At 53.3% G+C, this 11,395-nt stretch overlaps 1 protein-coding gene across 1 annotated transcript in view; it reads left to right on the plus strand.

Moving 5' to 3' along the window:
• Positions 1 to 10,851, plus strand: part of TXNDC5 (thioredoxin domain containing 5) — a gene marked incomplete at its 5' end in the record, with an annotated part of 54,801 nt that extends 43,950 nt beyond the window's left edge. The window contains 4 exon segments of the mRNA XM_006141226.3: positions 838 to 996; positions 5,231 to 5,313; positions 7,278 to 7,407; positions 9,259 to 10,851. Coding sequence (XP_006141288.2) covers positions 838 to 996; positions 5,231 to 5,313; positions 7,278 to 7,407; positions 9,259 to 9,381 — 495 coding nt within the window.
• Positions 10,852 to 11,395: the final 544 nt, after the last annotated feature.

Genomic DNA, 11,395 nt, shown 5'->3' on the forward strand with positions numbered 1-11,395 from the left:
TGCCATGCTGGTTGGGGCACTAGACTCCCACATAGCTCACAGTGGGTCAAACCTGGTTTAGGAATCATGCCAGGCGCATGTGCGTGTGTACCCCAAATCCCGAGAGGACAGTGGAGAAGGGATTGTGGTGTGGCCATCCCTCCCCTCTCTGTCTCATGTGAACACACCCTATGACCAAAACCTAAAAAAAAAGTTAACAGAAAATGTATATTATGAAACACTACCTAGATTTTGCAATTTTTTGCACTAAAATAAATACATGCTATAATTCCACTTTCCACAAACTCTTTGAAGTCCTCTTATATATCTACAGAGCGTATTTCTTCCTCTTAATCAGATTTGGGGATTTGTGGACAACTGTCATTCGTACACTATTTGGAAACCTTCCAGGGGCTCAGCTTTGCTGCTAGAACAACCCAGGTCTGGTCACAGAGTCATATCTGCGCTCTGGTCATACACACAGCCCCTCCGACTTCCAGGCAGGGCCAGTGCCCGCTCTGGTCCCTGGCCCACAGTCAGCATGAAGGCCCCACTGACAGGCCTGTACCCCAGACTCGCACGGCATGGAACCCCACAGAGGGAAGGAGCTGTAAAGTTCTCCCTCTAAAGCCAAGAGGTCGGGTCTCTAAAATCTGCCTTCCCACCTGGACCTGAGTGTGTTGACACTGCAGGGCACGTGTGGCTGGCCCAGCCGACCACCCTTGGGGGCTGGGGGTTGTGACCGCGGTGGTGCGGTGGGGCCTGCCACAGCCGACACACCTGGGTGTGGGGTGGGGAGTGGTTCAGAGCATGGAGTGCTCAGGCGGAGCGCCGCCGTGTGGCCTGTGTCCCGGACAGGTGGACCAGTACAAGGGGAAGCGGGATCTGGAGTCCCTGAGAGAGTACGTGGAGTCGCAGCTGCAGAGCGCAGAGACAGGAGCCCCAGAGACGGAACCCTCGGAGACCGCTGAGCCTTCAGGAGCCCCAGAGCTGGCCACCGAGCCCGTGGCCGACAAGGTGGGTGCCCCATGACCCCTGCCCACAGAGGACATTCTCTACAGACACGTCTTCAGACAGTGGCAGTGTGGGGACAAAGCAGGGTCATCCCGGGGGTTGGTGGACAGCTGCCTTTTCAACAGGAAACTTTCTCTCATCTACTTTTACATGCTTCAAGGGGTGAGTGCAAAGAAAAGCTTCCCTCCTAAAAACCAGACGCAGATGTGAGGCAAATCCCGAGATGGTACATAGTGGCAGAAATCTCGAGAAGTCTGGGCCAGCCAGTGGGGCCGTGCTGAAGACAGCTGGCTCCCACATGGCTAACTGGGCAGTTGGAGCTCCGGACCCAGCAGCTTAAAAAGCACACTCGGGGGACCAGCAGATGGCATAATGGTTACGTCGCTGCACTCCCATGTACTTGACCGCAGTTCCAATCCCGGACCTGGCCACTTAAAACTCACGCCAGGTACATGTTCATGCATGCCTCAAATCCCGAGAGGTGACAGGAGGAGAAGGGATTGTGGCATGGCCGTCCCCCCGGCTACCTGCCCTCCACCCCGTCTCCAGGGCTGCGTGTACATGGACACGCAGGGGGACATTAGGAGATGTCCAGTGGCAGTTACATTGTTCTTTGTGTCTTTCTCTCTCTGGTGAGCATACTACCCTATAGCAAAAATCTCTCTAAAACACACACACACACACATGCATGCATCTGCCTGCCCAGGATCCCAAGACAAAGATGGAAGATGGACCGCAAGTGTGGCCATCCCCCTGGGGATGCTTGCTCACTTTCTCCTCCTTGTCCTCCCTCTCGGGCAGGCACATGCTCCCTATAGCAAATTAAGGAAAGGAAAAAAAGAGAAGGAAATCTCTAGGGAATTCCTTTTGATTCGGCAGTTCGGAGGGTGCCTGGGTGTGCTGGCTAGGACGCCTTGGCCCCAGGCCCTCGTGGCCCGTTTGTTTCTGTCACCTCCGTAACTTGCTGCAGTCGTTGCACTTGACCCCTGCTGTAAAGGCCCCCGAGAGGTCTGCAGCCGAGGGACTGCGGGCATGGAGCCGAGGCCAGCCACAGCAGGTCTCCCACTGGCCAGGAGTCGGCATCGTTCCCCCAAAGCTGGACGGTTTCGGATTCCCCCTGTGCTTTCCAAGCTTGTACGGTGCTGGTTCTGTTCTCGGCCACCAGGAAACATGAGTGAGACCGTCTGCCTGTTTGTGAAGGGCGAGGGTCTGTGAGGGAGATGCTGAGGCAGGTGACAGCAGGTGTCACCAGCTGTGGCAAGTGTGTGCAGGGCCTGTCGTGTTTGTGGGTGGAGTCAAGGCAGAGGGGAAGGGTGTTTGCTGGACACACAGGGAGGGCGAGGCTGCTGGTGGAGGGATGTGCCAGCAGGGGCACTGTGGGGGGCCACGGGCGCTGTGGGGGCCACCAGCGCTCAGGGCAGGGCTGGCTGGGCTGGAAGGAACTGGTGGAAAGCAGCAGGGGGTCCCTGAGGACTGGAGAGGGTGAGTGCTGGAGGACAAGGACGCAGGGCGCCAGCGAAGGACTTCGAACTCACCCAGTGTTCAGAGGGAGCCCGGGGAGGCCTTCAAGCAGACTCATGTTGTGGGAAGGTGACAGCAGCAGCGTCCTTGTAAAGAGACAGAAAACGCCGCATTGGGCCTGAAGCCGAGCCCCAGCCCAAAGTCGTGCCAGCAGGGAGAGAGGAAGGGAGCCAGCGTGGTAGCCCGGCTTGCCCAGCGTGGTTCCTGCATGCTGGGAGCGGGGGGAGATGGAGAGGTGACGCGCGGGTTTCTGGAGCATCGGGGGGTGACTGCGCCGACCACAGGCTGGCCACCAGGGCAGGGTGGAGCTGGTTTTCGAGGTGCGGATTTCCAGGGCTGTGTGTGCACGGGCGTGCAGGGTTAGGTTAGGATGTTAGTGATGTTCAGTGGGCAGTTGCAAACGAGGGGACCTCACAGAGCGTGCGGACAGTGGAATGGAGTTACAAGGTTACTTCGGTGTGAAAAGAATTTGAGGTCCACGTGTGAGTTTTTCATAACATGCGTCTTCCGTAATTCTTTTTTCTTTTTGCCAGAGGGCACTTGTGTGCTCTGGAGGTGGGGTGGGGGAGGGAGAGAGCATCTGCTGGAGGGAGTGGCCACACTGCAGCCGCCTCTCCTGTCCCTCTTCCCCTTTCCAGGACTTTGGCCACACACGCACACGTCTGGCGTGTGTTCCAGCTGCTGGGTCTGGGGTTTGAATTGCACAGTCGGCCATGGGGGATCCAGCCTCCTCAACTACCACGCCATGGCCCACACATTTTCTTTCTAACTGCCAGAGAGTGTGGGAGCAAGAAGACAGCCCCCAGTGGGGCGTGAGCAGGAGACAGTCCCTTTCCCTCCGTTCTTCTATCCTGCCAGGGTTTGAGGCACGCACACAAATGCACCCAGTGTGTGTTTCAACTCACTGGGGCCAAGATTTGAACTGCGCAGTTGGCCACGTGGGATCTGGTTCCCTTAACCACCAGGCCCCTCTGTGAACGTTTCGGAAACCCTCGTGTGAGTCCGGAGTGAAGGCCCGGGCGAGTGAGTCTGTGTCATCGCCTGCAGGCAGGCACCGATGGTGAAGCCACCGTGCAGATGAAATTGTTCGGGATCTCGCGGCTCGTCACCCTCAGGCCTGTTTGCCGGCATGTCTCCAAAGCAGAGTAGATACTGCGCCCTCAGTTCCCGCAGCTACGCTCGGAGTGGGCCACGTTCCTGCCTGGGACAGGGGCATCGGAGCAGAGGGAGGGGCAGCGTGCCCTGAGTCCTTGAGCTCGGGGACAGGGCTCAGTAACTGAACCCTCAGTGTTTACAGAAGAGAGCGTGATCCGGAGAGCCATCTCGCCCCACGCCCCAGTTACTTGGAAACAGAAAAGGCCGTGGAGCCTCCTGCCCCTTTCCCCCTGGATCAGGCAGTCAGGGCTCCTCACCCGCGGCCCACTCATTCACTGGGTTCTTGCAGGTTAGAGATAGCCTGAATGTAGGTTAAAAGTTGACATTTTGGGACCAGCCAGTGGTGTCACAGTTACGTTGCTGGACTCCGATGTAGTAGACTGAGTTCAAATCCCAGACCCAGTGTGTTGAAACTCACGCTGGGCATGTGTGTGTGTGTGTGTGTGTGTGTGTGTGTGCCCAAAATCCTAAGAGGAGAATGGAAGAGAGGGGATTGTGGTGTGGCCATCCCCCTTGTAGGGGGACTTTCTATCTGTCTGCCTGGTGAGCACATGTACCCTAAAACCTCTCTTAAGAAAAAAAAAGAAGTTGGCGTTTTGGTTTGAGAAGTTAACACAAGGTGGGTAGTCGTTAGGGCCACGCATGTTAGAGGAGTGGCCGTCACGGTCCCCGAGGGGACTGTAATTAGTACCGTGGATGTTTTCATCACAGAACGTTTGCATTTTAACAAGGTTTTCTGCCATCGGTGGGTCTGTCGGTGAGTGCAGCTTCATGTTCTGGACATAGAGCTGCCGTTGTTCCCAGTGTCCCCACGTGGCCGTGCTCGGCCTTGGCCTCGGAGACACAAGTTCCTCGACGCCAGGCCTGAGCAGAGCAGCCCTGCTGCTCAGGGGTCTTGCTCTCGGCAGGGAGGCGCAGGTCCGGTTTTAGAGACGCAGGCAGGTGTGATCCTGAAAGGGACCGTCAGGATGGAACCTCATTACAGCAGCCTGCCGTGTAGCCAGGCCCTTCCTATCTGTTCTCCGGCCAGAGCTCAGGGTATCGTTTTTCACATCTACCGTGGTCGTCCGTGCCGTGCCGTGTCACACACACACACACTCCGTGCTTTCCTCTGGAGAAGTGTTCATGCACACGCAGCAGGAGAGCAGTGTGGTCGGTGAGAGACGCAGCCTATGAAGGCTGCAGCAGACCAGGCAGCGGACTTTGGACTCCGTGGTCGGTATGGACCGGAACCTGGAACGTTCAGTGTGCACACCACAGTGCCCCAGAGGATGCTGGTTCCACGGCTTCCTGGAGTCTTCAGTCAGCCTTGTCCCCTGTGTGCTGGCACCTCCTGGGCTCCAGTCCCCAGGACCACGCGTCACCGCCTGCCCTTCCAAAGCCGCTCGCCTGCCCCTCTGTGTAGCTCGAGACGTGGGAGGTGTGTGGGCGTTTTCGTGTGACTTTGGAGCATGCTCAACAGCGTTTTTTAAAAATGACTTTATATTTCTGCAACGTCAAAGCATGGCCCTGGTCCACTTTAGGCAATCCATTCGAACCGTGGCTTTTCCCTCCCCTGCAGGGCGCTGTGTTGGCACTCTCCGAAAGTAACTTCGATGACACCGTGGCAGAAGGAATCACCTTCATCAAGTTCTACGCTCCGTGGTAAGTGACTGCTTTGTCCTGGTGTGGAGTCGTGTCATGTCCAGCGTTCAGCTCGTTAGCCAGCCCTCCGGCTCAGTGTTGGGCACCCGTTGTACCCCTATATTCAGATACGCTGCAGTTCAGTGGCGTCAGGTACTCACAGAGACTGGGGTTCATATATCGTAACGCTCCGTCTGCGTCGCAGAAGACGTGAAAGTGGAGCAGACGATAGGGCCTTACCAAACCTGGGCTTGTGGTACCTACTTTTCCAGGTGGATTGTCACCTGGGGCAGGTGAACAGTAAATGTGTTTTTGCTCCTCATTTTTTTCTAAACGATGTTTTTTGTTTGTTTGTTTGTTTTTTAAGAGAGATTTGTGCTATAGGGTTCACGTACTCATGGGAGATAGAGACAGAGAGTGAGAAATCACCCTCCAAGGGGGATGGCCACACCGCAGTCCCTTCTCCTCCAATCTCCTCTCGGGATTCTGGACATGCACGTACACACACCCAGTGTGAGTTTTAAGTCACCGGATCTGGGACTTAAACCACGATCGACTACATGGGAGTTCAGCTTCGTAGTCATTACACCATCCACTGGCCCCTCTAAATGTTATAAAGAAGTCAGGGGAGCTCAGCTTCCTTCTAGAACCATTAACTGTGTTACCCAGTCACCCGAACCTTCGTGCCACGTGGCCCTGGGCATCAGAGCACGAATGGGTCGCAGGTGGTTCGAGACCAAGGCAACCAATGTGGGAGGACGATAGGTCCCCGGAGCTTCGTGAACAGCTCTGTGGCCTTTCATTCCTTTGAACCTCAGTTTCCCCAGCGGTAAAATGGGAACAGTTCTTTATGTTCCTAAGTAAAACAGACAACGTGCTAAAACAGTCGGACACGGGAGTGTTCGGGAGTTCATTCAGCTCTTTAAACATGAGCACGTGAAGTCAGCATATGTCACATGTGAAGTCAACATACATCACACGTGAAGTCCGCATACATCACACGTGTGCTTCCATTTATTTGTTTCCCTCCAGGTGTTGGTGAGAAGCAGGAAAGGAAGTTAATGAGCACGTGACTCGTATGAACTGTGCTTCTCTATTCTTAAAGAATAGAAACACTAGTACATAATGCCTCTAAAATTTGTTTCTTTCTTTTTTTTTTTAATCTAAAGCTACGCAGATCAAGTCTAAAGAAGGGCAGTCACCTTTCATGGAAGGGCAGCAGTCTTGTCTAGTGGGAGAGGGTCAAAAAAGGGGTAGGAAGACGGGACCGAACCAAACTCAGACGTGGCCTCAAAGCTCACACCGAATCACCAAAGCATCATGGAAGCTTTGAAGTCATTTTGAAACTTGGAGATCCTAAACAGTTCTAAAACGTTTTTGCCATTCAGCTGATTTTTGTAAATGGCGTAGATTCTGGGACCAGCAGATAGTGTAATGGTTACGTTGCTGGACTTCCACATAGTTGACCGTGGTTCGAATCCTGGACTCGGTGGCTAAAACTCACGCTGGGCGTGTGTGCGTGCATGCCTAAAATCCTAAGAGGAGACTGGAGAAGGGATTGCAGCATGGCCATCTCCCCTTGGGGGGGTTGATTTCTTGGTTTCTGTCTCTCTTCAGTGAGTGCATATGCCCTATAGCAAAAATCTCTCTCTTAAAAAAAAAAAAAGAGTGGATTCTGTTTTGGTTCTGCTTTGTCTCCTCCTGCTCATGGCACATCTGGTAACCAGCTGGCTCAGTTTACTCTGCCATGGAAATGGTCTCAAAATCTGCACCGACCTCCTGTCCGGTTACCTGAAAGTCTGCTTTGGCTTGACCTTGGCTTTCTCGTTTGGGATAAGGGGAAGAGGGAGAAGTTAGCGTGCACCCAGTGGGAGAATTTGCCAGGTCACAAGCTTCCGGGCAGTCGTGGGCGTCTCGTGCAGATGCAGAGTCCAGGGGCATGACCTTGACTCAGAGCACCGACAGACCTCGTGCTGTGTTCCTAGGTGTGGCCACTGTAAGAACCTGGCTCCTACATGGGAGGAACTTTCTAAAAAGGAGTTCCCTGGCTTGGCGGGGGTCAAGATCGCCGAAGTGGACTGCACAGCTGAGCGGAACATCTGCAGCAAGTACTCGGTAGGTGCTCTCCCACGGGGCACGGGTGGGGACGTGGAGTGTGGGAGCAGGTCCCAGTGGAGCTGCAGTTCGGTATCAGGGACTCAACCGAGATAACTCCCTCTGCCCGCATCCTTTCAACAAAGTGTATTGCATCCTTCTGAGTCATTTCATTTTGAGAAGCAAGAGAGAGACTCAAAAAAGAAAAAAGATCCCCTTTTCTACCCACTTTTATTCATCGGTATACACACTTCAGCAGGGGATTTTAGGCCTGGCTCTCCCCACGTGGGGCTGAGCAGTAGCTGGGCCCGAGGCGTTCAGAGTACGGTGCGGCCGCGTGGCCATTCTTGACTGACCAGCAGCTGGCTGTGGCCTTCGTTGTAGAGACCCAAGAGGCTCTTTTGTTAGACAAAGGCCAGCATTCTCAAGGCTGAGTAAAACGAACATGTGAACATAAACTCCCTTCTGAAAAGGACCAGGCCAGCAAGCTAGTCTTGTGCTTGGGTGGTTTAACTGTGACCTTTCATCCCAGCTGTTAGCTCAATCTAATGGCCTAGAAGATTTGCAATTTACATTTTTTCTTATCTTCCAAGTTTTAAGTTTATTTCTCCACGAATGAGAGATAGGTACTTCTACGGGGTCTTCACACCCGGATCCATGTCAGCTAGCGCACATGACCGACACCTGTGCACCTGGTATGTTCAGGGAGGGCCCAGGACATGGCCTGGGGACCTTCCCATGTGAGTCCAGTTGCATTACCCCTGTGCCACCATCCAGCCCACCCGTTTATGTGTGTGTTTTGTTTTTCCCTTTTTTTCTTTAGTTTTTGCCAGAGGGGTGCATGTGCTCACTGGAAAGACAGGGGGCAAAGGAGAAATCAGCCCCTAGAGGCCACAGTCACACCGCAGTCCCTCCTTCTCCATTCCCCTCTTGGGGTTCTGGGCGCATATGCCCACATGCCCAGTGTTTCCCAACCCACCGTGTCTGGGAATCACACTGCAGTTGGCCACATGGCCTTAGGCTCCACGATGCCACCAGCTGGCTTGTGTCATTTTCTTAGAACTCTTTGGGAGCCTCTGAGAGTTTACGACCTTACCATCAGAGTCTAGGAATAGACGCACCACAGACACAATTTCTCCTCATTCGATGCCAGTCGTATTTTGTGCCTTAAAATTCTTCCAAGAGAAGAGTTGCAGCTGAGGAAGGTATAGCCTCGAGGCTCTGGATCTTACAGCACCAGCCACGGAGTGGTGCAGCACCCCCGGGAGCTTGTCGGAAACACAGGACCCCAGACCCCTGCCCAGGCCTGCTGGACCCTGTCTGCATTCTCCCCAGAAAGTAGAGGCTCAAAGCTCCCTATCCACTTTTCAATCCCAAGTGAAAGTATCCAAGGAATGATTGCAGGCTGAAGTAGAGGCTTTTGATAGGGAAGGGTTCGAAGTTATTTCTTTGATGCTATCTTTTATTTGGGTTGAAAAATGAATAGAGAGCCCCAAGGCTTTACTTTTCAAACCATCTGGTTCTTTTGTGACGGTTTACACATCTTTAAAAAATTGGCCACGGAGAGTGGCTGGGGTGGCACAGTGGTGATGCAGTATTCCATGATGTTGGGCCCACTGGGAAGGTCCTGGGATTGCTCCTGAGGGCTCCCTGTACACGCCAGGTGTGCGCATGCCCATGCCCGTGATCCAGGCTGGCCGAGGCGGGGGACGGATTGTTACCTGAAGACCCTGTTGGGGGCGCCTCTCAAAAGGAAAACGAAATCAGCCACAGAACTTCCCAGCCACAGCCAGAGCTTGCCTAGTTTTACCGAGGCGGTTTTCGCGTGCAGTCCTGAGCCCTGGTTTTCAAACCTTTCCTTTCCCCCCTAAGGTACGAGGCTATCCCACGTTGCTGCTTTTCCGCGGAGGGAAGAAAGTCAGTGAGCACAGCGGAGGCAGAGACCTGGAGTCCCTCCACCACTTCGTCCTGCGCCAGGCGAAAGATGAACTATAGACACCCAGCAGGAAGTGGTCTCCACCGGGCCACCTCCACCCAGCCTACAGGACTGAAATCGTGAGGGCGTGGCTGCACCTCGAAGGGTTATTCAGAGAGCTGAATGTGCTGAACTCGTGGTAGCTTCCTCGCGTGCGCTCGTGTGTGTGTGTGTGTGTGTGTGTGTGTGTGTGTGTGTGTGTGCAGCCCACACACCCTACGGATTCCTTATTAAGTCTCTCTAAGTAAACGTGTAGGCTCATGGTCACTGTGCAAACTCAGTATTTTCAGTGCCGATACGTCCCCTTTAACCTTCTCTTGATGAAATCTAAATGGTTTCCTTTGAGACTAAAATAGCATCAAGGAAAATCAAATTGCGGGACTATTTTTGGCTCCCGAGTGATTTTGGGGAAGCCTCATCCAAAGTCTAGTTGTTTAACTGCCCACACGTTCTGGAAAGGAGACCTTGGCGGGACCGACGCTCCTCTGCTCTGAAGGTCACGACCGGCTGCTCCTTAACGGTGTCGGTCCGTAGTTTGCAGCAGACTGGAAAACGAAACCCCACGCTCTCGAAGACACCTTCACAGCCACTCCTGGACGTGGTTTCTGTTACTCCTTTTCTCATCGTCCGAAGCCGGCCGTAAGGAGAGCAGCGGTACCTCTCACGTGCCTGCGTTAGCACATGCTGTCGCCACAGTCGTACGTGTGCGTGGACCCTTGTCAAATCGGTGACCGTTCAAGGCAGCCTCCGTTGGTCTCTCAGGGGTGCACGATGACTTTGGTTCATTATGTTCACCCGCAGCCAGGGTCCATGCGAACAGCTGGGGTTGAATGTCTTCTGTAGAAAGCGTGGGCGCAAATGTTCCACCAGGCTCATTCGGACTGTGGGTCGATTTGTAGAAAGATTCTGTTTTCCACCTGCAACTGCAGGACGCAGAGGGCGTTCCTAGGCCTGGGTTTCCAAGAGAGACCTGCAGCCCCTCTGCGCGATAGGGCCCAAACCGGGCAGTTTTGGTCCTGCTCCTAAGCAGTCCTTTCAGAGGCTGCTGCACTGCGTCCCCTACCTTGCAGGAGGTTGCCCTGCTGACGTGTGAAAAGTGGGATTCGTTTGACCTCGAGACCAAAGACCGAAGGCAGGGCTGTTCTGCCCAGCGTGCACGGCTCTTGATGCCAGCATCCTTCAACGCCCACCGCCCTCATTATTACGCATTGGGACAGTCACCCTGGAAGTGAGCAGCTGGGGCCCAACTGCAGGTGTGTATCTGTCCCTCATCACCCAGTTACTCCTCCTAGTGACCACTCTGTGTCCAGCACCCTCCACCTGCCCCATGCACAGGGTGACATGGACACTGGGCCCAGAGGAATCTCAGAATCAAAACCCCTCGTACAGTCTGAGGAGCAGGTAACAGAGCAGCGTCTCAGCCTCTGCCTTAAAGGAAATCTTTATTCAATCAAGTGTGGTTCACAGACGTTCTTTTAAAAAAAAAAAAACCAACTTTCTAGAGAAGCACAACCGTCACGCGTGGCTTCGGCTTTGCATCATCAGTCTTGTATTAAAAGAAAAAAATCAAAGTGGTACAATTTGTTTACACTATGATACTTTCTAAATAAACTCTTTTTAAAAAAAAAAAAAAAATCTGGTCCGTCCTTAACTGTTAACCAGCGAAATATTATAAAATAGACAATAAATTATAGTTTGTATTTACAACAAAAAAAGCTGGAAGTGCAAACAGTTATAGATTATAAACGTATTATTTAATCAGTTTAGTATGAGATTGGTTTCCCAGTATATGATCGTGAAAAAGACATCTTAAAAAACATTCTAAGATTTAATCTGAGCCTTTCTACAAGAGAAGATTGTGATTTCGGTTCACAAACAGCACGCTCACCCCGCTCTCCCTGCCCCGACCCGTTGTTGAAGGCTGGGTGTCCCCTCCCTGACTCTGTTTCTTTTGTTGTAATCCTGCGACACGGTATACCGCATAGGAAAAGGCAATCAACTGTTAGAGTGAAATGGATGAGACGGTAGAGCCGG

This window comes from Tupaia chinensis, unplaced genomic scaffold (assembly GCF_000334495.1).
Source record: "Tupaia chinensis unplaced genomic scaffold, TupChi_1.0 Scaffold000048_1, whole genome shotgun sequence".
Lineage (NCBI taxonomy): Eukaryota > Metazoa > Chordata > Mammalia > Scandentia > Tupaiidae > Tupaia > Tupaia belangeri.